General features: G+C 54.6%; 1 protein-coding gene across 2 annotated transcripts in view; it reads right to left on the bottom strand.

Annotated features, from left to right (window-relative positions):
* Positions 1–2,036: 2,036 nt before the first annotated feature.
* The window catches only part of INPP5A (inositol polyphosphate-5-phosphatase A), a 233,472-nt gene continuing 208,668 nt past the window's right edge, over positions 2,037–26,840 (bottom strand). The window contains exons 8-14 of one of the 2 annotated variants that reach the window (XM_077126434.1): positions 24,735–24,830; positions 24,472–24,546; positions 14,035–14,108; positions 5,615–5,726; positions 3,192–3,260; positions 2,485–2,572; positions 2,037–2,394 (exon numbers count right to left, since the gene is read on the bottom strand). In XM_077126434.1, coding sequence (XP_076982549.1) covers positions 2,492–2,572; positions 3,192–3,260; positions 5,615–5,726; positions 14,035–14,108; positions 24,472–24,546; positions 24,735–24,830 — 507 coding nt within the window. In that variant the 3' untranslated portion in view covers positions 2,037–2,394; positions 2,485–2,491. The remainder of the gene's footprint in view (positions 2,395–2,484; positions 2,573–3,191; positions 3,261–5,614; positions 5,727–14,034; positions 14,109–24,471; positions 24,547–24,734; positions 24,831–26,840) is intronic. The other variant, XM_077126433.1, reaches the window with a different exon arrangement.

The following is a 26,840-nucleotide window of genomic DNA, read 5'->3' as shown; positions in this document are numbered from 1 at the left end:
AGCCTTAAACAGCCTTGGGGTACCCCGCAAGGAAGGCAAACCGCCCCCCAGCCCCGATGCTCTTTTCGTCCAGTTTTCCAACGCGGGAGGGTGGGGGGGTCTGGGAATCCCCACCCTGACTGATTTCGATTACGGGAAAAATCCTTCAGCCGCAGAAGCTAAATGTTTCTACTCAGTGTACATCAGTGAATGAACTGATCCGAAGCCTACCTGGCCCTCCCGCTCCGATTTTAACCGCCTGCCAGTGGCAGAGGCGCTGCGGGATTCCAGGGGCTGCGGAGAGGAACAGAAACCCCGCGGGCAGCCCGCAAGTCTCCCCACAAGGTCGCTGGGACTTTTTCTGTATCTGAAGTGTCTGGAGTTCCCTTGGATACTGGTTTCCTTGGGGGAAAGGACGCTCGGGGACCCACGTGTTGGGAGGTAGGGGTGGGAGCGGGGGTCCCTGTCTTGGGGGTGACGGGTGACCCCGTGGGTGAGGGCTGCGCAGGGGCTGGCGTGGCGGGAGGGGAAGCGCAGCCGCCGCCGGGTTCCCATCTGCAGGGGCGGCTGCAGCGCAGGCCTGGCCCGAGGGGCCGCCTTTCGTCTTGTCCCCCTTCCAGGGGCCCAGCTCACCGGCTCCAACGGGCTGTGATTCGGCTCCCAGATTTTGTCAGGCTGGTTGTCCATGGCGTTCCCTCGCCTGGGGCAGAACTCCTGAGCTTGAATTTCAAACCTCCATGGGGGATATTGCTAAAATTACAAGATTTCTTCCGAGCGGCGTTTTTTGAAAATGTTAACGGGAAGTGAAAAAGTCGGAGTATTTTCCTGCCACGTGGCTGCCCCGCCTGTTTTTTAAAAATCATACTTTTCTTTGGTGCTGCTGGCTGGCTCTTTTAAAGGTAGCCATGCGCTTTCCTGATTGAATGATTCTCAGTTCAAGTTAAGAGCAAAGCATTCTCAAGTTTTAAAGAAAGCAATTAATTTGCATAATCCCATTACAAACGCTGAGGGTTATATCCCAGAGAGTTACCAATGCAGTAGGAGATCCAAAAGATCATTTCTCTGCTCCTGGCTAGTGGCTTATTTATCTATAACAGTATCTCATACCATGATATCCCAGGATTTTTAAAAAGCTTCATCTTAAACAGAAGGAAAAGGCGCCTTCTTTATTTAGCGCTTCGAAGGTGAGGGATAAATGAAAAGGAAAACGCAGCACTATTTCTCATGGTCACTTTTATTGCTTAGGCAGTGGAGCAGCACTTCCTGCAGCCTCGGACCAGGAGCCCCGAGCCCCGACCGTCCAGCCCGGAAGCAGCTGCGGGACGCCGCCACGCCTCTCCCGGAGCCGTTCCTCCCGACAGGCTCCGCCTCGCGCCGCCCGGGAGCTCTGTAGTGTTCTAAGTTAAATCAGTAAAACACATTCGAGTTTCTTCAGCAGACTTGCTAATCACCTTTTAATGTTGTACTTCGTGCTAGGAGAAACGTATTGGCAACAAGGCTATTACGTGGGTGTTCGTAGCTGGGCAGCCGAGGACATTGACACTTTTGTTTCTCTTAATATTTTTATGTACAGCCCATGTTAAAGCAATTTCTATCAGAAGCAAGACTAGGCTATCTCTCTCCCTCCCATGATATTATTGTTTTAATGTAGAATACTTGGCACCATGAAACGGTAACAAAAGACAGACAAAACAGTTTACAAAATTCTTAAGAGGTACACCCAGGCTAGCTACGGCGCGCGTCCCGATGCGAAGGGGCCGCGGCGGACGGGTGACACCGCCGGCTCCCGGGACGCTCTGGAGCGCGCATACTGGAAAGTGTATTTAGCATACGTTTTGGTAAGATTTATAAATTATGTTTAAAAAGTATATATTTATATATATATTTATATCTATAAAAATGGAAAGCAGCTGCAGTGTGCTCAACCATGCAACGTGGCAGCGGAGCGCCCAGCACGGAAGGCGGCGCCCGCCGAGGGGTGCAGGCGAGCCCTGGCCGTCCTCGCGCCGGCCACACGGCCCGGGCAGCCCCGAGGCCCCTGTGCGCTCCCTTGGGCAGCGACACCGGCCGCGGGGCGCATGGGCGCCGTGGGGCTGCGCTGCTGGAGGCGCTTCCACGCAGACGATTATTAAATATTGAAAACTGAAATCTAAGGTACAGACTCTCTTTGCTGTCTATTAGAGTTTTGGCAACAGGACCGTGGCGAACGTCACCCAGTATCTCTACTTGATGCCACACGGACAGGCGAGACGGTGAGGTATGTGAGGCTTTCCGGGACGGCCGGAGGCTGAAGCGAAGTGCGCGCCCGGGCGGGCTGGCGGCTGCTGCGGGGCTCTCAGCGGGCCGCGGCCCCGGGCCCCTCGCGCTGTGGGGCGGCCTCGCCGGGGGGCTTCTCCTTCCGTGGGCGGCGCGCCCCTGCCGGGGGAGGAGTCATTTTTTTAAAGGCACAAACACACCAGGAAAAGCTGCAGAAAAGGTGAACTGAAGGGAAGGACTTATATTTACCACCACGTCACTGCACGACACAACACTTGTGCACATGGGCGTGAGGTTTACCTGCCCCAGGCGCGACTCGAAAGGCCAGGAACACGGGCTGCGGCGGGAGAAAAGGGGGTGTCAGGCGCTGTGGGGAGCCGCCCCCCGCCCGCCCCGCCCAGCCTCCGCCGCACTCCCCACTCCACAGAAGCTGCCGGTCAGCGCCCGCTGTGCTGGGGAGCGCGCCCCCTCTAGCCACAGTGGACGCCCAGCACGGTCAGGAGGGGCCAGACGGTCGGCTTCCTGCACCCCACGTGGGGCCAGAGGGAAAAGCAGGTCCACCGGGTCTGGCTATAGGTGAGACGTGGCCTGCACCTTCCCCGAGGGGTCCCGCATACAGGATGGGAGACCCCAGGTGCTGGACCCACACGACCACAGGACCACCGCAGAAGTGGCCAGAGTGGCCTGCAGAATGCCCAGCTGCAGACACGGGTCTTTTTTCTTTTACAAATAGTACAATTATGTTCTTTACTCTAACTTGACTGCTCATTTCCGCTGCCCCTCCCTCTCCCCTCCCTCTTCCTCTCCTCTCTTTCATAATTTTATTACAATTAATACAAATTGACCAGTTGGCCTTTGTAAAACTAGACTAAGGGGACTTAGAAAAGCAGGAGATGAAGCAAACAGTCCCTGGAGCCCCTTGGATGCACCCCCAGCTACAGCAGAGACCACCTCACCTTGTGGTCCCCCATGCAGACGTTAGGTCCAATGTGGTCATAGGTGACGACCTTCTCCTCGCTTTCCGACTGGGAACACAAGCAGAGAGACGGGCGCTGCAGGCGGTGGGGGTGGGGGCTGTGCCCACCCTGCCACTTCCTGCAGCCCCGTCCCGGCCTCAGTCCTGGTGGTCCCAGGGCTCCTCCACCCGGAAGGATGGTGGCGATCTGGGGCTGTGGGATGCCCCCTCCTGTCCTGCGTGTGCCCCAGGGAGCAGGATTGTGGCGGGCCCGGGGGCCTCCCTGCCCTCTGCAATTAGCACAACTTTCAACTTCCTTTAAAAACGTGGCCGCTCTAATTGAAGCAGCTCATCTATTTCCCATTTCCCCCATGGACGTCTGTTTTGACAGCCCGTTCTATTAACCCAGAACGCGCTGCTCAAACAAGAAGAGACGACACTTTGAATGGCACCCTGCTGCACAAAGCAGGCTGCGTGTGTGCCGCACTCGGCCGTGTGCCTGCGCGCCCTGCGCCCGGGAAGCATCTGCTACTGGTGAGGGCCAGGATTTTATATCCGCAGCCAAAGCACCTCAGACTATAAAGTTAAACCTGAATTATCTTTAATGCAGTCAGAACTGTGAGGTCAAGATTTACTTTCCAGCACAGTCCTGGCCAGTAAAAAGCCAGCTGTATGCATGAGCACTTTTCCCATCTTTCAGGATGGCAACGCCTCCCCCGCGGAAGTGGGAAACATTCATCAAAAGCAACGTGGTAATTTACAAAGGCAGCATAAAATTGTGGATTTTCAGCTGCGTAATCTTTGGACAGATAAACAAATGACAGCGGCGCGGGCAGAGCTGGGCACGCCTGGCTGAGCATTCACCACCATGGCACCCGCGCCGCGCCCTCTGGCGTCTGGGGCCTGGGAAGCGGAACGGAACATGATGGCAGCAGCGGGCCGTGGCGTGATGGATGGGGCCTGGGGGTCCTCATGGCGTGGCTGTACATCTGTATGGCCCAGCATCTGCAAGGGCCTCCCTGGGCTCTCTGACCCCAAACTCTTTTCAGCCAGTAAGGCAGGGAGCTCGCATCTGAATGGGCCCTCGTGGAGAGACCTGGCAGCCAAAATGTGCCACCCTCGGCTTAAAGAAACAGGAGAGCCTGTTTCCCGTGGTTTCCAAGCACTGTGTCCTGGCTCCCAATAACCGGAGAAAGCATGAAGGACTGGGAAGAGCTGGTGGCTCACCAGGGGCCACTGGAAAGGGGAGCCACAGCCTGGCCAGCACCCCACCTCCTCAGCGAGCTCACTGACAACTGCAGTTTTCTGGACCTTAGATTTTTTTCCTCCAGCAAACAGCCTTTGTCTTTCTTTCTTCATGCCAAGTCCCTTATAAGGCTGCCTTTTCCCATGGGGCACCCCATCTGCAGGGCTTGGGGTCATGGGGTGCAAGTACCCATGGACTCATCACATTCCTCAGGGGTGGGCTCTCCTGGCTGGGGCTGTGTGTGCTCCTAACCTCTCTGACCCATCCCCTTTCCTGTCACTTGGAAAGTTCAGGGCCAACTGCCATCTGGCACAGGGAGACAGGGGCCACCCAGGCAGAGAGGGGCGTGCTTGGGGCAGAGGACAAGGATGGGTGGAGGGCAGGTCAGAAGGGTTCCTGGCACCCTCTGTGGGCTCTCAGCTGGGGGGGGGGGGTCAGTGGTGGCAGGTAGAGGCCCAGGCTGGTGGTGTGTGCCCAGCAGTGTAGTGTCTCTGCTGTCTCCAAACTGCTGCCCACCCACGCTCAGAAGCCCGCTTGCTCTCTGCACACTTGAGCATAAAATTGCTTCTCCTGGTGAATCAATGTATTTCATTATATTTTTACAATGACAGAGTTGATAAAGCCAATTTAGTTACTGATTCTTTTGCAAACACTCCTTTTATGTTCAAATGTGAGAACTGAAAAATCCTGGCAAACAGAGACTCCATGAAATCTGAAAACCTCCCAACATTCAATGCATTATGTAATTTTCTGGAAATGATGCCCACTCATTTGTTAATTTACCAACCCCAAATAGGAATATGATGCTGGCTTACAACTTAAAAAAAATAACTGCCGACATTTCTGTCATGCTCCCTAGTTTACAAGCTCCTTCATGGACGAGAGCTTGTGCAATTCCCAAGGATACAGTAAACCATAATGATTTTTAAAACACTCAACAGATGATGATTTCTGCCTCCTTCAGACTTGGAGCAACACTGGGTGCACAGAGGGCCCCGGAATGCAGGGTCTGTGCACAGCCCGTGGCCCTGGTGCCCTCGAGTCTGAGCGGCGCTGTTGAGGGACAGTCCTGGCCTTGGCTTCAGTGCCCACAGGCTGCGGTTCATGCGGGGGGCGGGCTGGGGGGCCGCCCTGACAGCCCCTCGGTGCTCAGACCTGGTCCCAGGGACCACACTCACCCTCAGCACCAGCTCCTTGGCGGACGGCGACATGAGGATGCGGTCGCACCAGGCCGGGCACCGGGTCTTCATGTACTGCTGGCCCTGGCTCGAGTCCTCACTGTACGGGTAGCTGTGGAGACACGGGCGCGGGGTCAGCCACTCACCATGCAGTGCCAACGGCTGCAGTGCACGCGCAGAGGGCTTACGACGCCCAGATGTGTCACGCCTCGGAAGGAAAGGAGTCGCCCCTGAGGCTTTTTCTTTGGCTTCACTAGAGTCCAGAGTCCAGGGACACCTGCGTGGGGAGAAGATGGCACGGGGGCTGGAGCAGTGGAGGGCACTGCCTGCTGGGGGAGCTGGTGGCCGCTGCTTGGGATGCAGGGACCCGGCGTGGCCTCGCAGGCGGGTCACCTGGGATGGAGGCCCTGGACACGAACCTCCCCACCTGCTTTGAAGGCGGCTTAAAATCACTTCAGAGAGAAGCAGCGGGTGGGAGGGACCCATGCTCCTCACCCTGACCCCGTGCCTCTTCCCAAATCCCCACTCCCTGGATGGAGTTTTCTGGCCCCTTTGTTAACATTAAAAGGACAGACCCCTTTACCAGCATTCACTGGCTACCCACTTTTTCAAGGAAATTGAAGACTTGAAGTGCTTTTAGGGGGGCCTCCCACACCCCAGAGGCCGCCTCACCCCGAGTGTCACAAGATGCTACACAACAGCTGCTGGAGGCTGAGCCCTGGTGGGTGGACGCTGTGCCCCGGCCTCCCTCCCTCAGCCATCCTCCCTCCCCTGCCCTGGCCCTCCTCGGAACATCCGCTGCCGTGAGACCCCATGTGTATGGAAGGACAGTGGCTGGGGGGGGGGGGCGGTGTGCGGGGTTCCCAGCACGTCCCCTAAGGGCCTTAGGGAGGCCAGTGGCAGGCCGCCAGGGCACTGTTTTCAGTGATTCTTTGCGGTGCTGCCTTGGGCTGCGGGCTGAGGCTGTGGTGTGTTTCCAAGGCGACAGCTCATGCTCTCAGGGCCTGAGAAAGCCCTGCCCAGCAGCCCCAACTCCTGTGTCTGCAGCTTTCCACACAGTCCTACCTCTAGGGTCTGCACAGGCTGCCCCATGGCCCAGGACACTTCCTTCCAGCCCTGCAGGCCAGCGCCCCACTCTGACGCACTCTGTTGATGCCCCTCCCCAGGGGCTGCCCAGATTGTCCTCCCTGAAGCAGCAAGCTCCCCCCCCCCCACCGCAGCTGGCACCCCGCTGGTTGCAGCGAGTCTATGACTCCCGACCCAATCAGACGAATCGTTCGGGCTGAGCTCCGTCGTCTCTCCGGTGAGAGGCGCCTCTCTGCTTACCCACCGTTCTCTGTGGCATTTGATGGAGTCCAAGCATTTTCCTTGTAAAGCTCCAATGTGCAGTTTTAGGTTGATCCCCAAATGCCAGGCACAGCCTGCTGCGGAAAGCAGCTCCTCCCCATAAGACCCTCCTGGCGGTCTTTGCCGGAAGAGGGGCACCTCCTGACGCTGCCCCGTCCCGGCACTGCGGGGTCCGCACAGTGTGGTCAGCTGTCGGTGCCTGGGCCTGGGGTGCGCCCCTTGGCCTTGTTCATGGTTTGTTTGGCGGGGGCTCCCAGTGCCTCCCCCCTCACCACCCTCTGGAACACACCACAGCCTAAGGTCACTTCTGCTGCCTCCATCGTTTAAAAAACGGGCAACTCCCAGTGTGTAACTGCCAACTTCTTGATCGTCTCTCACAGAAATGGTTAAAAATGAGAACTGTAGGCTTTCCTACTTCCACCCACACCATGCTCTTAAAGAGACCCGATGATTAAGTATCTTCTCAGCTCCTTTTCGGGAAAGAACTGTGCCAAGCTGACACTTGTTCCAGCCCCACAGGCTGGCAATGCCGCGTCTCCGAGTTCACCCACCCGTGCTAAAGGATGGACTTCAACCCCCACTAGGAGCTGCGCTGCCACCTGCTGACCCAGGACAGCCGAGGGCAGCTCCACATGGCAGGACCCATGGGCCGCACAGCCCACAGCACGGCTCTGCCCAGGTCCGGGCACTGGTGCGAGCTCCCCGAGTCCCAGAGCCACAGGGTGTGGGGCAGCTTCTCCTGATGGAGCCCACACCACTGCTGGGAGCAGAGGTCAGGGTTAAGGGTGGGCAGGGCTCCCAGGACACTCAGGAGATACTTGCTCGGTGAATCCATTGATCACTATTCATCTACCTTCCATCATCCATCCTTCCAACCCCCCACCCCCCTACCGCCCCACTCACCCACCTTTCTTTCCACCCGCCCACCTATCCACCCACCTGTCCATCCCCCCGTTAACCACTGACTCCTCCTTCTGAAGTGCTGCTCAGGGTAGAGCCCTTACCCTACTGAACAGCCGGGGACGGGTGTTTGGGTTGTCAGTACACCCTCTGTGCCCTTTTCCTTTGTTTGGAAATTGCCATGATTTAAACAAAAAGATCGTGTTCAGATTACTTATGTACACACAAAGTGCACCTGGAGGAAGAGGTGAGCATCGGCTGACAGCGACGTCTCCAGAGGTCAAAACTGGGTGGGCAAGGGGCAGAGCTCGGGGGGAGGGCACTCTGTATACCCTTCTGCCTTCAGGATCAGGTGAGTGTGCTCGGCTGGACTGGACCTGATGGCTGCCTCACTTGGCTTGGGCAGACTCTGTTTTGCTCATGAGGAAGAGAGAGGACCCAGGGGTGGTCAGGGCAATGGAAGTGTCCTCAATCTGAGCCTGGTCCCCAAGGGGGTCCTGCACTCACATCTACCTTAGGACTCTGGGGACCACCCTCTGGAGAGCTCAGGGGGGTCCCTTCAACAGAATCCAGCTATGATGGGGTATCAACAGGTGACTCAACAGAAGCAAGAAGCCTGCTGATGAGGGCTGTCCCGGCTGGGGTGAGGGCCTGGCCTCCAGAGCCTGGAAAGTTGCTCCATAGTAATCCCGAATTCCACAGACGGGCCGGCCACCCACAGGCCCAGGCAAAGAGCTGAACCCAAAGGGGTCTGGGGAAGGACCAGGTGGGTGAGGTCTGCTCCCTAGGAAGGAAGGGAATGGATGGTGCTTCCACAGGGACAGGAACTGGGGGGCTGTGGCCAACACGCCAACCAACAGGAGTAGCCGACAGGGGAGGGCTCACACAGGCACCCGTGAGAATGTGCTTACCCGAGAACAAAGGGGCAGTAGGCATGGGCCTCGGGGGCAGGTCCAGGGGCAGCTGTCATTACTGATGGCAAAAGCAACAAAATGACAGCTGCTTGCCTGTGCCCGCCGCCATGTGCCCCCTTCCTCTTCTGTCCTCGGACTCCTCCCCTGGCTCCTGGCAGCCTTGCTGTGAGCCATTTGTCCATAGTCGGGTCATCTGCGCCCCGCTGGCCAGGCTAACTGGGAGCCCAACCGGGCCAGAAGCCCAACTGGGGTGCAGGGTACTAACCAGGGCGCAAAAGCCCAGCGAGGGTGCAGAAGCCCAACCTGGGTGGAGGAGCCCAACCAGAGCACAAGGGCCCAGCCAGGGCACGGGAGCCCAACCGGGTGCAGGGGCCCAGCTGGCAGACTGCACTTTTCTCTCCCTGCCCAAACCTCCACATTCAGCAAACAGTAATACAGGACTCATCCTTATTGTATTAGTTTTACAGTCATATACACTTTTTTTTTTTTGCATGGGCAGGCACCAGGAATGAACCTGGGTCTCCGGCATGGCAGGCGAGAACCCTGCCTGCTGAGCCACGGTGGCCCGCCCACTTGTATACATTTATAAGTAGAGGTTATTATAGATATCATATATAGAAGGTTATTGCAGCAATGAATCTATGGTGGGGTTTTATAGCCTACAAAAGAGGTTGAAAAGAACCTCCTAATCCTTAAATTTAAAATAGGCTTATCAATGAGGAATGGCCTCCTTTAGCTGGATTTGTTTAATGCAGTTTGTCTCTTTATTACATATATTTTTGCCTTCTTCAAAAGCTAAAACTCATCTTGTTTTGTAATCAATTCACTCAGTGAAAAAAGCACTTTTCCTCTGCTGAGAGTTACACCTGTCTTTGAGATGCGTTTGGTTTTGAGTAAGTTAAATCACCTACGTGACCTTCCCGGGGAGTATGAGGCACGAGATGAGGTGCCCACCCAGCAATGTTCACTGCTGACCCCTGTGGGGCCCCACACAGACCAAGTGGCAGCCCCAAGTGCAGCTCCAAAGCTCCCAGCCCCAAAGGCAACGTGCAACGTGGGTGGGTGTCCAGCCCCAGCAAGCAGTTTTATTGCAAACTGCAAAAAAATGAATGAGCCCTTGGCATTTTTTCTGTGTCTGGCTCCATCCTCTGGGACTGTGTCTTTAGACCTTCCAGAGCTGTGTGGAAAGGCAGCCCCTTCCCTCCATGTGGTGGCATCCCACCTCAGGGAGCATGGGTTGGTTCCAGTTTCAGGCAGGTCCCAGGAAGTTGATGAGTAGCTCCTTGGCACCCCTGAGGCCCTGTCAGGGCATCTGCCAGATAAGCGCTGTCTCCAAAGCAGTGCCATCTTTGCTGTGTGGGTATGTGCACTGATGTACAAAAGTAGAGGCAATAAACCTGCTGGCTCCCAGCGAACCAAGGCAGCTGTGTGAAGTGTGCCAGCACCATCATCAGAGGCCCCACACAGCATGTCCAGGTCTGGCGCTGCGCCCCTGGCCATCAGTTTTGAGCATGCAGCTGGAGGGCTGTTACGTCACAGGCCAGAGAAGTGCCCCTGGTGCTGCGCCTCCACTCTACCTGAGTGCTGGCACCGTGTCCGGCCTGCCACCTGCCTACGGCTCCTGTGGTCGTCATCCCTGGTGAAGGTCCACCAAGAGTGACCCTGTCTTAGCTGAGAACAAGAACTGGAGGCTTGATAAATGCCTGAAGCCTTTTTTAGCAAATACAGGCAGCCACCAGCTGACTCCGTGTGAGGAACGAGTGCAGCCCATGGAAAATAGTGACAGTGATCCATGCCTCTGTGGAGGGGAGGCGGCCTGGCCACTGTCATCAAGAGACCAGAATGTGCCTGGAGAGAGCCGCTGGGGTGTGCTGCACCAGGCCCCGGGTTGGAGAAGCGTGGGGAGGAATGTCCATGCGGCTTGCTGCCAGGGGACGTAATGCCCTTGCTGGGCCCCAGCCTGCCCAGGGCCCCTCCCCAGCCGCTGGCAGAGACCACTCCAGAGGGACAGTGCTCTGCTCTGCCATGCTGCCGAGATGCCCTGGGTCTGTGGAGAGGACACGGTGCCAGACACCCTCAGACACGCGCTGACCTCTCTGTGTGGTCTGCCTGCACGTGCTCACTGCTGAAAACGCGCGCAAGCCTGAAAAGAGGGAGAAGTAGCCAAAAGGGCAGATGCTCAGAACTTCTCTCCACTCTGCTTACAGAGCTCTGCCTGATGCAAACACAAACTCATTTCCAAAGAGCTAAAGCTTTTGTTCACGAGCTGGACACTGCTCTGGCTGCCTCTGCCCTTGCACACAGAAGAGCAAGTGCCCTGCTGCCCCCAGGCCACCTGGCATCGGATGTGCCAGGAGTGGGCTGGGAGGGGAGGAAGGGAGACACAACTCAGGCTCTGATAGGTGGGAGCTTCAGCAAAACCCAGAATTAGAAAAGTTGGAACAACATCTGAACCCCAAGAGAGAGCTTCGTCCAGACCACCTGCTGCAATGGGAACGGCTTGTAAATGAAAAGGCATTTTTGTGAAATGAAAGACTGTAGGATTAACTGGGTTCATAGGGCTGTGGAAAGAAGGTGGTCTGGCTTGGGCCAGCATGGGCTCCTCCTCACAGCCTTGTATCCTGGGCATCCAGAGGTCCAGGCCCTGCTTCACCCAGGTCATTCTGGAAGCCCCTGAGTTGGTATGCTCTTCCTCAGGGCTCCTGCCCAGCACACACAGGGTCTGCAGGTGAATGGGTTACAGCCTCTGTGCTTTTAACATGTGCTGTCTGGCCTCCAGGGCAACATGGGGAGGTGGGAGTTGTTCGCCTGCTCTGCAGATGAGGGCTCCAGGTCTCAATGACTTGCCATGGGCACAGGACCACCAGGCAGCAGAGCCAGGGTGGAAGTAAGACCCTACCCTTCAGAGGAAGAAGTTGCAAGGTGTCGTGAGTGAAGTCCAAGCAGGGAGGCAAAGACTTTGGGCTGTTAGTGTCCACCCCAAGCCCCTGGCGGCCTGTGTGGGCAGCCAGCTGATGGTGCTTCCCCTTCTGCCCACAAGGCTTGTGGGAGCAGGACCAGAGGGGGCCAAGAGCCCTGCCAGGATGGAGCCTCTGACACACGTCCGCCTCCATGTGGCTGTGTAGTGAGTGCCACATGTGCAAATCTGAGAATCCAGCTGCCTCAGGACATGGCGCCAGTGCGGTGAGAAAGCGTGCTAGGCACAAGTATGCACACACACATGTGCACGTGCCCGCGCAACACACACCCTACACATTCATGTCCACACATGCATACTCATGCAATGCACATATGCTGACATACCCACACGTGTGCACACACATACACCACAAATATATATGCACATCCACACGTGCACACACATGTATAAGCATAAACTTATGCTATACACACCCAAACTGCACAACCGTGCACACAAACATGCAAGACAACTATATATGCATGTACACACTGATGCAATACATACTTACATAAGTGCCCCTTCAATGCATACCCTACACACACATGCACACACACCAATGCACATGCAGTACAGATACACACATGCATAAACAAATCTACATACAGATACAGTTGCATACACATCCACAACGTGTGCATACACCATATAAACATACATACACCTATGTCGGCACACAACCTGCACACCCAAATGCACGTGCACACCACACCCATACAATGGACAGATGTATATTCTGCATACGTAACAATCCATGTACTACACACATATGCACATACACATGTATGTGTCTGAGTTTATACACCTGTTCACGCACATCCTGCCTACACAAACCCATATTCTGGCACTCACCAATGTATGTGCACACACATCCCTTCACACATGTGCCCAATGAACCCATGCAATTGGCACATGTACACCCCCATGCCAAGTGCACACAGGTTAATACCCCCTTGCACACCTATCCTCGCCCACACGACCATACCTAACACACAGCCAGGCATGTGAGTTCAAAACCCCTGCATTCACACCTTGCATACACACAGGCACAGAAAACCTCACAATATGCACACATTCCTGAACATGCCTGACAGCTTCTATTTTATGGCAAAGTCAAAGAAAATATCCGGATAAGAACCAAACTTTACCACTGCCAACTTCTGCCCCTCACCCTGCTGTTTCCCAGCTCACACTTCTGCTTATGCCACGTTCATGTTTAGAACAGCTTCTGAAACTGCATGTGGCCATCGAGGGGCTGTGGCCTCTATGTAGAGCCCAGAAACGTGGCTTTGGAAACTGGAAGAGGACTTAAGAGAGGTGGTCCTCAGACATTTTAGGGGCACAAGCACTTGCTTAGTTAGGTTGGGGTGCTGCCGCCAGGCCAGAAAGGACACAGGTGGGCAGCACATGTTGTACCAGCAGCTGTGATTCCCAAGCTGAACTGAGAAAATTCCCTAAACATGCCCAGAGTGCATTTCTGGTCAGAGTGACCAGGATTTCTATTTGGGATCTGGTAAAGGAGGCGATGAGGGTTGCTGGGGGGCAGAGCGGGCCCTCAAGGCCTGGGCCCCTGGATGGGCCATGCAGGCAGTTCCTTTGCTGTGCCCTGGCCGGGTGCCATAGCCGTCCCCTTGGGAACATCAGTCCAGCCTCGGGTGGCATACAGTCTAGACATTCTGAGGTGTGTCTAAAAGTCATAACCCCTAGGCTGGCGCGTCGTTATTGGTGCAGATTTCAAGATTCTACAAAAGTCAGAGTGAAATACAGAGAAGGCTTACATGCCTGCGAATAGACAGAAACAGACAAACTGAAAGCCCCAACCCCAGGCGGTACAATGTGGCAGGTTCCAGTTTTCCTACAAAGATTCCGTATCACACAGATGCCTGAGGGGTGGGGGGCTGATATGCAAATCTGGCAATGTCACATTTTACATAATGGGAAAACATTTTTTGAAAGAAAAAAAACACAATTGTTTATTACTCTCAACTGGTTGCCTTTTCCTAACCATAGAAAGAATGGGGATGTGCAGTCTGCACACATTTGTGTGCACGCATGGGGACAGGGTGCAGTCTGCATAGGCAGAGAGAGGAGTGCAGTTTACACATGCACATACACACACAGGGAGAGAAGGAATATACCCTGCACATGCACACACATGGGCACATGCACGGGTAGAGAAGGTATGCAGTCTGCCCCCCACCCCACGCGTGGTCACACGCACGGGAGAAGCAAGCACACACAGGGAGAAAAGGAAAATAGAAACATTACCTGGACTGTCTGGCAAGCAGGGCCTTCCTTACCTGGGAGGGAACGAGATGTCCAGTTCGTACAACCTGTCCTTGAAGACAGACAGCTCTTTATCGAATTCTAAGAGCTAAAAAAAAGAAGGAGAAGCTGGTCAAGGGCTTCCCCTCGCTGGGCATGGAGCCCCTGAGGGGGTCACTGTGGGAGGGCACTGCTGCTGCGTGGACGCACGCACATCGAGCACGCCACTCTGCAGAGACCTGTGTCCTGTCACTGGAAAGGCCTAGGTGAGTCCACCAACCCTCCCGAGGCCCCTGAGGGCAGCTGCTTTTTAGCCACCATAGCTATGTGGATCCTGGAACCCACCCATCACTGACAGCTCTTGCCATGAGATGCCCGGAGAGGCCGCAAAACCAGGCCCAGGGGCCCCATGCAGCGACACCGGCCACTTCTGGCCCCCACCAGCTCCTGGCTCCGCCCCACTTGTAAGGGGTCCCGGAGGAGGTGACATCACTGGACGCTCCACAGGGAGACCCCATAGCTGGCCCTAGGCAGCCACGGAGAGGGCCTGTCAGCAGGCCGGGTGGAGCTGGGAGGGCTCGGCCACCCCCAGGTTCCAAGGGCGTCCCTGCCCGCCACCGAGCCCCAGAGAGACGCACACGCTCTGGCTGCCCTGCTGCTCATTTATCACAGGCCAGCGCAGCTGGGCCCTGGCTGTGGTGTTGCAGGCTCCCCACCCGGCGGGCGTGGCTGCGGCTCCTGCTGCCTCATTCATCATCCTGGAAACGTGCAATGAGCAGCCTTGTGCACATCCATTACCCGGTGCCAGGCTGCCACCTGAACCCGGGCACCAAGGGGCCTGTCCTGCCTCAGCTGCCTCCAGGGGCTGCGAGCCAGCCCTCTGCTGCTGCCAGACTCTCACCTCCTTATTGCAAGGCCCCTGCACGTGCCGGGCCCCGGATCCCCACCAGCTGGGCCCACAGCCCCTCCCCGACACAGGCTGGCAGCCCCACCCCCCACCCCACTGCTCCCCTGCAAAGCAGTGTGTGGACCACCTACACAGCTACCTTTAGGTTAAAGGAAAACAACGCTGCAAGTCTACCGAATGTGCTGCCTGGTGCTTGTGGTGAGCGGCCTGGGCAAGCCTAGGAGGATGGGAGCTGCTGGGACACGGCTCCCCAACGTCCCCTGCATGCAGTCCGAGGCTTATGTCTCTGCTGACCCTGGACACTGGGAGGGGCAGGTCACAGGAAGCCTGCAGTCTGGCCCGTGGACACGCGGATGCCAAGGCTGGGGCCTCCTGGTGTCCACCTGCTGGGGAGAGTGCCACGGGAAACATCCATGTGAGTCGTGGCCCACTCAGTGCTGTCTCTGTCATTCCCTGGAAGGCACAGAGCCAGGGGCTCACCTGCTTGGCTTTCAGGACCCCAAACTGCACCTAGGAAAATCCCTACTTCCATTTCAAGGGGAGATACAGGGCCAAAGAGCTTCCTGAAGGATCCTGGTTCAGCTCCTCAGGGTTTTGGGGTGAAGAGCGGCCCAGGGAGAGAAAACCCGTCCTCAAAGCTGACATGCACACGTGGGGCCTGAACCCATCTTTTTCTTTTCTTTATTTATTTAATTTATTTTTACTGTTAGAGAAGGGAAGAGAGAAGAAAATAAAAGAGAAAGAGAGATAATTAGAGAAGAGAGGAAAGGAGAAGGAAGAGAGGAGGGAGAGAAGAAGGGACGTGGGAGGGCAATGCGGGCAGGAGAGCGCCACACTCCCCAGCTGTCCCCATGGGCTTCACCCAGATCACACTGCACAAAATATCAGAGGACGCTGCAGCGACCTTCTGTCCGAGCTGATCACTTCTTGCCCTATAATCCAGAGCAACTCGTGTGGCTCACCTGAGCCTCGACATTCTTAACTTTACCAGGGTCATAATACGGAGATGACACAGAACCTGTCCTTCTGTGTCTGGCTGGCTTTACTCAGCGTCATGTCCTCAAGGTCATCCGCTGTCATGAGCTCCAGGACCTCATTTCATCTCACAGCTGCATAATGTTCCATCGTATCACAAACCACATTTTGTTTACCCACTCCTCTGTTGACGGGCAGTTGGATTGTTTCCATCTCTTGGCAATTGTGAATAATGCTGCTGTGAACATCGGTGTGCAAATGTCTGCTGTGTCACTGCTTTCAGCTCTTCTGGGTATATACCAAGTATTGGTATTGCCGGGTCACAGGACAACGTGATATTTGGTTCTCTAAATTACCAAACTGTCTTCCACAGAGGCTGCACCATTATACTGTCCCACCAGCAGTGAATAAGTGTTCCAATTTCTCTACATTCTCTTCAACGTTTGTAGTTCCCTATTTGTTTAACAGCAGCTGTTTCTTACAGGTGTGAGGTGGTATCTCAGTAGTTTTAATTTGCATTTCCTTATAGCTAGAGAAGATGAGCAGCTCTTCATGTGCGTTTTAGCCATCTGTATTTGCTCTTCAGAAAAATGTCTTTTGCCCTTTTTGTAACTGGGTTGTTTACTATTTTGTTGTTAAATTGTATTAATTTCTTCATTACATGGGATAGCAAATCTTTATCTGATGTATGATTTTCCAACATTTTTCTCCCTAGAGTTGGCTGCCTCTTTACCTTTTTGAACAAAATCCTTTGAGGTACAAAAGCTTTTGATTCTGAGGAGCTCCCATTGATCTATTTTTTCTTTTGTTGCTTGTGCTTTGTGTGTAAAGTTCAGGAAACTACCTCCTACTATTAGGTCTTGAAGATGTTTCCCTATGTTTTCTTCCAGTTTTATAGTACTGGCTCTTACATTCAGATCTTTAATCCATTTTGAGTTAATTTTTGTATATGGTATAAGATATGGGTCCTCTTTCATTCTGTTGGCTATTGATATCGAGTTCTCCCAAGCCCACTTATTGAAAAGACTATTACGTTCCAATTCAGTGGGTCTGAGAGCCTTGAGAAAGGCTGTAAATTTAGTGGTCAATTTCCATACTCTTGATTTGGTTCCACTGATCAATTCTATCTTTGTGCCATTACTATGCTGTTTTGACCATTGTGGTTTTCTAGTAAGTTTTAAAGTTGGGAAGTGTTAATCCTTCCACTTTGCTCTTCTTTTTTAGAACATCTTCAGCTATTCAAGGTTTCTTTCCCTTCCAAATGAGTTTGATAACTAGCTTTTCCAAGTCTTCAAAACATGTTGTTGGAATTTTGATTGGTATTGAATTGAATCTATAGATTGATTTAGGTAGGACTAACATCTTAACAACATTCAACCTTCCTATCCATGAGCATAAAATATCTTTCCACTGTCTAGACCTTTAATTTCTTTAAACAATATTTTGTAGTTTTCTGTATAGAGGTCATTTATTTCCCTGGTTAAGTTTATTCCTAAATACTAATAATACTTGATTATTTTATTGGCTATTTTGAATGGATTCTTTTTCCTTAATTGCTTCCATACTTAAGTCATTACTTGTATATAGAGATATTTCTGATTTGTGTACATTTATCTCGTATCCTGCCACTATTCTAAATTTGTTTATTAACTCAAATAGCTTTGTCGTGGATTTTTCAGGATTTTCCAGGTAAAGGATCATGGTGTCTGCAAATAATGAAAGTTTTACTTCTTCCTTACTTGCCTGGATGCCTTTGATTTTTTTCTACTAACTATAGCTAGGACTTCTATGTCAATGTTGCATAATAGTGATGACAACGGGCATCCTCATCTCGTTCCCGATCTTAGGGGCATGCTTTCAGGCTCTCACTGTTGAGAATGACAAAGGCTATGAGTTTGTCATATATGCCGTTTATGATGTTCAGGAAGTTTCCTACGATTTCTGCTCTTCGTAGTGTTTTTGAAAAGGATGCTGAATTTTGTTGCTTTTTCAGCACTAATCAGTATGATCATGATTTTTCCCAATGAATTTATTACTATCCTCTATTACATTAACCAATTTTCTTATGTTGAACCACCTTTGCATTCCTGGCATAAATCCCACTTGGTCAAAATGTATAATTATTTTAACAGATCATTGGATTCAATTTGCCAGAATTTTATTGAGAATTTTTGCGTCCATGTTCATTAGGGAAATTGGCCTGTAATTTTCCTTTCTTGTAACATCCCTATCTGATTTGGGTATTAAATTTGGGTACTAGCTTCATAAAATGAGTTAGGTAATGTTCCTCTTTCCTCAGTTTTTAAAAAAATCTTTAGTAGGGAATGGTGTTAGTTATTTTTGGAATGTTTGATGAAATTCCCTGAGAAGCTGTCTGGCCCTGGAATTCTCTTTGTACAAAGGTTTTTAAAAACTAATTGAATCTCTTTACTTGAAATTGGCTTGTTAAGATCTTCAATTTCTTCTCGAGACAATGTTGGTAATTCAGATGTTTCTAGAAATCTGTCCACTTCTTCTAAGCTGTCTAGTTTGTTGGCATACAGTTCATAGTATCATCTCACGATTTAAAAAATTTCTTCAGGATCCACAGTAACAACTCCCTTCTTATTTCTAATTTTATTTATTTGCACCCTTTTTTTTCTTAGCCACTCCAGCTAGGGGGTCCATCAATGTTATGATTTTTCTCAAAGAACCAACTTTTAGTTTTGTTTGATTCTATTGTTTTCTTATTCTCCTGTTTAGTTACTTATGCCTTAATCTTTATTTATCTTTTTCTATTTGCTTTGAGGTTAGTTTACTGTTCTTTCTCTAGTTCCTCCAGGTGAGCAGTTAGGTCCTCTATTTTTGCTCATTCTTCTTTTCTAATGTAGGCATTTAGGGTGATAAGTTTCCACTTTGCCGCACCCCATGAGTTCGGTACCTTGCAGTTTCATTATCTGCACCTGTGTGTGTGAATGTACAGGTGTGCACTGGGGTGTGTGTTGAAGTAGATGCTTGTTGGGCCTGGGTGAGGGCCTGGTGGCGCCGCTGGCTCTGGCCTGAGCCCTCGGTCACCAGGAGGAGGAGCAAGGCAGTTGCCTGCTCCGGGGCCGCTGGCCTGCCTGGGAGCTCGCAGGCCCAGGAGGCCTTTCCTGAAAGGGATGGTCAACAGAATCCACAAAGGAGAACTCGGACAGACAGAAAGGGGCTGCGGCCAGCCTGACAGTCCAGCCCTGCACTGGAGGACCTTCCCTCAGTCATGACCCCATGTGGACCTTCAGGAAAGGAGAGGCAGGCAGAGAGGGCTGGGTTCCTCCCACCTGGACTCGCTAAATCTGACATGTTAAGAAGAACCAGACATCACAGATTCAGGGGCTTTCCTCCGCCCATCCCCAGTCCTGCTCAGCCGCCTCCTTCCCCAGATCACAGACCCTGGGCTCAAGTTTTCCGATCCAACGTGTTTTAGGTCATGCCCGCATGTGCACATGCCCAGAAAGAAGGCCCCACACTGCTGCATGTGCTGCCAAGCTTCACCCAAGGCTCTCCTCCCTCCTCCTTCCCTGCCTCCTCCTCCCCTCCCCCAGCGCCTCCTCCTGACATGCAGGAACCTGCCCGCACCCCAAGCCTGCCCCACTGGCGGGGCCAAACAGCAGAATCACCCCATCCCGGCAGGCGGTCTGGACCAGTGATTTGGCTGGTGCAGAAATGTGAGTTGCCCATGTTTTTTCTTAGCTCTTTGAACAAATTCATTATCTTCTGGCTTCATTTATTGCTTCTAGAAGCTGGTTGCCAATTTTACTCTTGTAAGGTAATCTGAAACTTTTCTCAGGTTCCCTTTAAAGTCTGTTCTTTATGTTCGGTCTTCAGCTCTGCTTCCTGGGGATTTGTATCTTTCAACAGAGTGGAAACCGCGCAGCTGCTCAGTCTGCAAACAGTGCCTCTTCGTGACTGTGCTGGATGCGGTGCTTCTCACGTGGCCTCACTGCTGGGGGCTCTTCCCTGCACTTCAGCTGCGCCTTCTGGGTTCTGCGCTGCTCTTCACATGTGCTGTCCAGCTAAGAAATCTCTTCAACTGTCTAATCTGCCACTTAGTTCATCCAGTGAGAACTGTATTTCAAGGACTGTATTTCTAGAAATTCTATCTTTAAACCTACCCTTCTTTCTTTCTCATAGTGTGATATTTATGTTTCTGTTTATTTCATGTTTTAATAATTTTAAATGGTCCTATTTTATAATTTCATCAGATGAGTCATTTATTTAGTGTCCAGTGGCCTCCTGCTATCAGTGGCCTGTTTCCTTACGTGTTTTGCCAGCTGAGACTTGTCCTTAGTGGGTCTTCACCGCGGGAATCCGTGCAGCCGCGGCGGCAGTGACCATGGGTCCCACCCTCCGGGAGATGACAATCCAGAGAAGGAAATCATGGACCAGGAGCCCAGCTGTTAAAATACCAATGTTCAGTGCTCCATTTTATAAGTTACAGGTGTTGGGAGAGCTGCTCAATTCTCTTTCTTCTTTTCCTTACACTTAGAGAGAAAGCCCTGGAGCTCCGGATGCCACGCAGACCCTATGTCCAGGGAAGGAGGCCTCCGCCACGCACAGCACATCCGGCCCCCGCCTGGGTCCACAGGGGGCTTCAGGAATGGAACTGCCCTCTGCCTTGCTGCCTGGGGGCAACGGGGTGCAGAGACACAGGAGAGGGTTTAAGACCACAGGGTCTGTCAGCAATGCACTCCTGCCCTCCCATACTCTCTCTCTCCCATGCACCCACCCCAGGTCCCCCAAGGCCCCAGGGTGGAAACGGCCGCTTTCAGGCACCGCTGCCCCAGTCGCCTGCTGCTGACAACTTGCTGGGCTCTCAGCACAGATGCCCCAACTGGACAACTGGACAACAGGCCACGCCAGGTGGGCCTCTGCCCTCCAGGACCCTCCATCAAGTGCAGAGGGTGAAGCTCAGGGAGGGCCGGCAAACACAGGACCTATGCTTTGTCTTAACCCCACCTGCACCAGGTCCCGGCCCAGCAGCTGCTGGGGGGTGTGAGGGTGCGGGTCCCAGATGGCCCTGCCCATCCTACTGCCCCTCCACAGACCTGCCCCGGGCAGCATGGGGCCCCCACATTGGCAGAGCCAAAGGGAAGCGACCTGGGTGAAAAGCCATGGCTGCTGCTGCGAGGGCCGCCGGCTGGGGCTCTGACGGGGAGCCACAGTGCATTTCTGTCACACTGATCACTTGTATCTCTTTGAGAGTTTTCACAAACATGATAACCAATTTCCCATGAATCTTCAACCTTCTTCCTGACTGCAGAGGGGCACCGGCAGGGCCGGGGTGCGGACACTGGTGAAGCAGCTGCCCGCTCGCATGTAGCTGTCAGGAGCTGTCCCTGCGCGGGCCCCACCGTTGTTGTGGACACTGGACTGACAAAGAAGGAAGAGCCCAGAAAATCGATGCGTCCTGGGCCAGCGCGGCTGCTCAACACAGAGACATCTCTCTCCCGGCTGCAGGCGGAGGGAGCGCCAGCCCTGCCCTGGGACAGCTGAGGGAAATTTAATCTCTCCAAACCCTCGCCCAGCACTCCATCCTGCAGCCCTGACAGCCACACTTATAATTAATTATACAATTTCGAGGGGAATATTGACTGAGCGAAGCCATAAATCATAGAAAAAGTCAATAGGCACCGACACACTCAATCATGTCCCGACCAATGATTACTACTCTTAAAATACAATAATTATTTTCAGGAGCCAGCCTGAATTAAATTCCTGTCAGCCGGGTACAAGACCGGTGCTTGATGAAGGATGCAATGGATTTTGGGGCTGAGGTGGGCGCGGGTGCATTCGTCCTGGTGGGGCCACCTGGGGCCACGTGTGGCCTCGGCTGTGAGGACGAGCGGGTGTCCAGGGGCCGTGAGGTCGCTCGTCTTCTGCTCAGGGAGCAGAGTGCCGTGTCCCCAAACCCTGGGCGTGGTGGTGTCCTCGGGGAGGGGGGGTGGTGGGCAGTGGCCGGCGCCAACAACAGCCAGGGTGCTGGGGGGAGCGTCCCCCACTCACGGGCACGCCACTGCTCCACTTCAACCCCACCGCCTGCTTTTCCGCTTAGAAAGAAATCCCAGAGCTCTCATGAATATTCAAGCTAATTTCTGTCCATCTTAAAAAAACAGGGTATGAAACATCTCCACTTGGACAGCACACAAAGAAAGACCATTGCTTCCAGCAGTTATGAGCCCCTCACGTCCAGGGCTGAGAACAGAAAGTCTGTCTAAATCCTAAGAGAAGAAAAACATGACTTCGGTGCCCAAATCAGCTGTGTTCCTGTGCTCCCAGAACATGCTGGCCCTGGCTCAGACCCACGGAGCCCCAGGAGTGCTCTGCCCTCAGCCCACGTGCCACCTGCCCCAAGGGCCCACCCGCCCTCCCTGCCCTGCACAAGGCCCCAGGGCCTCCCCCAGCCTCGGGGACCCACGAGTCCTGCCCTCCCGCCTTCTGCAAGCTTGAGGCCTGGCCCTCCCGAAGGCTCAATTCTCTGGACTCCCTCCCACCCAGAAGCACTTCTTTCCCCCAGATGGTCCCTCCCAGAAAAGACTCGCACCAAGCCCCTGCTGGGACAGGAGCAGAGGGTGAGGACATGGCGAGGACACGGCGAGGAGACCGACTGAGCCGGCCCAGCCCCGCCGCCAAGGCGAGGTTTGCCCAGAACTGCAGCAACAGCAGCTGCCAGCAAGGAGGGCAGAGGGGCCCCTCCAGGGCCGGACTGGAGGGAATCATGGGGAGAAAGTCCAGGACATCTGACAAAGTAAAAGTGAGGCTAGCAGGAAGCACGCAGGACCCTGAGAGGGGGCCTTATCTAGTCCAGGAGTGTTCTGGAAGCCCAGGGGCGTGTGGTGGGCAGCCTGAGGGCAGAGAGGCTTGGAAGGAGGTGGGCAGGGGCTCCTGTCTAGTGACTGGCTGGACCCAGGAGGTAGGGGGACAAGGAAGCCCTGGGGTCTCTGGGGTGAACAAGTGGCAAGACGGTCCCCGAAACAGGATGGATTTGAGGCCAACTGCCAAGACACCAGGGCTGGCTTTGAGATGAGGTGCTGGGTGTTGGGGGGATCCACGTTGGTTGACGTCAACCCCCTCTACTAGCACTTTGGGCCTGCCCATGCACCTCCAAGGCTCTGAGGAGCCCCACACACACCCATGGGAGGGGAAACCAAGGCACAGCCTGCGAGGTGACTGCCAAAGATTACCCAGCCGGCACAAGGTGGGAGCCCCATGCCTGGGGAGCAGGACGTGGCTGAGGCAGAGACCAAATGGGAAGGGACAGGGGTGTAGACCAGAGCCACCTGGGAGGGGGCACGTACCAGGGCCGAGAAGCTGACAAGGGACACAAGTGTGTGCAAAGATGGAGAACATCCCAAGTGTGCCCAGGGGACAGTGTGCTGGGGAGGCAGGATGTGGTACACAGGAAGATGCTGCTGAGGGTGGGCGCTGGACACAGGTGAGTTTCAGAGATTTTTGTTTCAGAGATCTTTGTTTCAGAGATGTCCTTGGGACGGGATGAGGAGGGCACATGCCAGTGGGGGTGCTCGGGGATGGAAATGGGGACCTGATATGGATGGCCCCTTGAGCTCAGGACAGAGAAGGATGCAAACGCCTCTCTCTCCCTGGAGAAAGGCAGGAGGAGGCATGCAGGTGGGCATGTGCAAGTAGGCATGCACAGGCATGCACAGGTGTGTACGTGGAGGTGGGCATGTGCAGGTGTGTACGCGGAGATGCCAAGTGCCAGCTCGCCATCGTGCCTCACTGCCCCTGCCAGACCAGAGAGGTTCCAAGTGCAGGAACTCCGGCTCAGACCTGCTGGCAAGAGTCAGTCTGGCACGCCATGGATACCAGCGAGCAGCAGGAGTCAGGCCCGGCCGCGTGCCACTGGGTGCCCGGCAAATACTTGGTGAATCGATGCACTAAGAAGGGCCCCAGGTAGTACTGAACAAAAACTAAACATTAGAAGGCGTGCAGATCTCTCTGATACTCGTCTCTGCACGCCTGTATGGCCCTTGCAGGGCACCCGAGGCTCTGCACTGCAGCCATGTGTGGCCCAGGCTGCTCCACAGGGCTCCACAAGGGACTCAACCTGCAAGTGTGCCCCTGCTTGTGCTCAGACCACACAGGGACACACGCGCTCAGATGCACGCACACGGTCACGCACAGACGCAATAGGCCCACAGCCCAGGGTGTGATGCATCTGTATGCATGTACTGCCCATGTGCGCGTGTAGCTCCCCCACTCTAGACGAAGCCCGGAACCCTGCTGGCTGCCCCGAGCCTGGGGAGACTGTGTACCCCAAGGACCCAGCCTTGGCACGTGCCCCACACGTGCGGGTCTCAAGACCAAGTATCCAGCCACAAGCAGCAGGGGTGTGTCCCACCAGCCTTTCAGGGCCAAGTACAGAGCGTCACGAGGCAAATGCACAGACGTCACGTGCACCTGTCCCCCAGTCGGGCCAGACCTCCAGACAGGTTCCAAAGCCCCCCCCTAGGGCAGGGGCAGGGGCATGCAGGGGCAGTCTCAGGTACGAGGGGCAGGGAGGGACCAGGGCCCAGAGCTGTCAGCAGGGTCTCCCAGGCAATGGGCTCACCGCGGTGCCGTTGTTGTCTCGGAAAACTTCCTGGTTGAAGTAGTCAAAGAGTTTCTTTTCTAACTGGAGCATAACCTGCAAAATCAGAGTGTTGAATCCGCACATGCTGGTCACGGGGCCGATGCACTCTCGGGAACACGGCCCCTCTGAACTCCTCCCCCACCTCTGTCACATGGCCCTCTGGGGTCAGAGGTCCACCAGTGGCATGAACTGCTTGCCAGGGCCCTGGCCTACGGGGCCCCCACGGTGACACACGCACTCACCTTGCGGTCGTTGTCACACTCGCGGAAGACCAGCTTCACGACTTCGTTGGTGTCTGCAGCCCGGATGGTCTGCATGGTGGCTTTCGTGCAGAGTGTCTGTGGGGAGACAGAGGCTCAGACCAAATGCTCGGCTGCAGCCCGGGCAGCAGCGCCCATGGGGGAGGCCGCGCTGACGCCTGTGCCCCCCTCCAGGCTTGCGGATTGTGCAGCCGTGTACCGGCGGCTCTCAGGAAGGTGCTGGAAAGCACTCGGCGACATCCTCACTGTTCTCTTAAAGAAGCACCATAGGAAACGGGGCAGACCCTACGGCTGCTCCCAGACAAAAGCTACCATATGTCATGACGCACAGAACCCTAGCCCTGTCCTGGAAAAGGGGCTGATAGGAAGGTGTTGAGGGGGACCAAGGCCATCCCCCAAGACAAGGCGGTTCGCAGGAGCTTTCTGCTCTTACGATGGCAGCACTCCACGAGAGGCCTTGTTTAACAACTGAGCAGGCTCATCCTGGCCAAAGCAGAGGTGAAGGGTTGGGGTGAATGGCCCACCCCACCCTGGGTCCATGGGCAGTGCAGGGCCATGGGAACCAGCCCCGTGGGGAGGGTCCAGGAAGGCCGAGGTGGGCGCAAAGGACGCGAGGCTGGCCAGGCCTGCAGGTAGGGTCGCTGGGCGCATCGAGCGAAGGGCCCTGCAGTCGGCATGTGGCCTGCGTTTGACTGGCAGGGCGGGCTAAGAGGGGTCAGCTGAGTGACTGCCAGTCCACACTGGGGCCAGGCCGTCCAAGCCATGTTGCCCCTGCTCCTGCCAGCAAGGAACGTTACAGCCAAACAGACAGCACAGGGCCTTCTGGCCAAATTGCATGCAGCAACTAGCCGCTCTCAACGCAGGATGCTTGGAGTAAACGGGGTGCTCGCCCAGAGGCAGGGACCAAGTGATACCCCCAGGTAGGGGCGGCCCCCCAGTGCTAACCCCTGCCACATGGGGCAGCCAAGGGGTGGGTTCCATAAGCCTGGGAGAAACCATGAAAGCACATAGCTAGGAAATGAAGTGCAAGGCTTGTACCTGAAGGCAACAGATGTTGCCAAGAAGTTGAAGGTCTAAATGGGAGGCATCTGTGCTGCCCATAACAAGAAGGCATGAGGATACCGGGAATTGGGGCCCAGGTCTGGTGGGAACCGAAGCATGCCGCTGTGCTCCTGCACAGAAGTGCAGACTGGATGGCCACCCATGGGGACTGCCTGGAATAGGACCTTCCAGAGGCAGGAGGCAGCTGGCCATGCCTGGGAGCTGGGGTCAGGGACTGACTGCAGACAGCTGACAGTGCCACTTGAGGTGACAGGACAGCTGAGATTGGGCTAGGTTTGTGCATAAATCATATCTCATTAAAGTGGTTTTTTAAAAAACAAGAAATAATTTTTATTAAAAAAAAAGATGCCACAATATATGGGCCTTTAAGTTGCCAACTGATTTTGGCTTAAAAAAAATCCCCCCTGAAAGAGCCCATGAGTACAGGGCCAGGCCCTGGAGAGGTGTGCGAGGGAAGCACCCCCAGAGAAGGCAGAGCTGGCCCTGGGGTCAGGGCAGAGAACTGAGTTTCGCAGAGTGCAGGGATACAGGAGATAGTGTGGTTGTCATGGGGGGGCAGCGTGGAGACAGGGGGGCAGTCTGTGGACATGGGACAGGGTGGACACACAGGGGTCAGCATGCAGACATGGGACAGTGCAGGGACACGGGGCAGATGGGAATATGAGGGGGGAAGTGGGGGGACATGGCGGACTGGTATGGGGACATGGGCGGCAGCATAGGGACACAGGGGGGCAATGTATGGATACAGGGGACTGTGTGGGGACATAGGGGCAATGTGTGGATATGGGGGGCAGCATGGGGACACAGGGGTCTGGGCACAACAAGGAGGGCAGCGTGGGGACATGGGCAATGTGGGGACATGGGAAGGGTCACAGTGTGGGGACGGACACAGGGAAGGGGCCTCCGTTCCCTGGTGCCGTGCTGCCCGGGGCCCGACAGGCAGAGCACAGAGGAGCTAATCTGGTCAAGCCCCCCAAAGTGCTTTTGGGCCCAGAGTGAGCAGTCAGCCTGCCGCCTCGCGGGGCC

The sequence above is a fragment of the Tamandua tetradactyla genome, chromosome 13 (genome assembly GCF_023851605.1).
Source record: "Tamandua tetradactyla isolate mTamTet1 chromosome 13, mTamTet1.pri, whole genome shotgun sequence".
Classification (NCBI taxonomy): domain Eukaryota; kingdom Metazoa; phylum Chordata; class Mammalia; order Pilosa; family Myrmecophagidae; genus Tamandua; species Tamandua tetradactyla.
The sequence above is the reverse complement of the archived record's forward strand: the minus strand, read 5'-3'. Positions and strand labels throughout refer to the sequence as shown.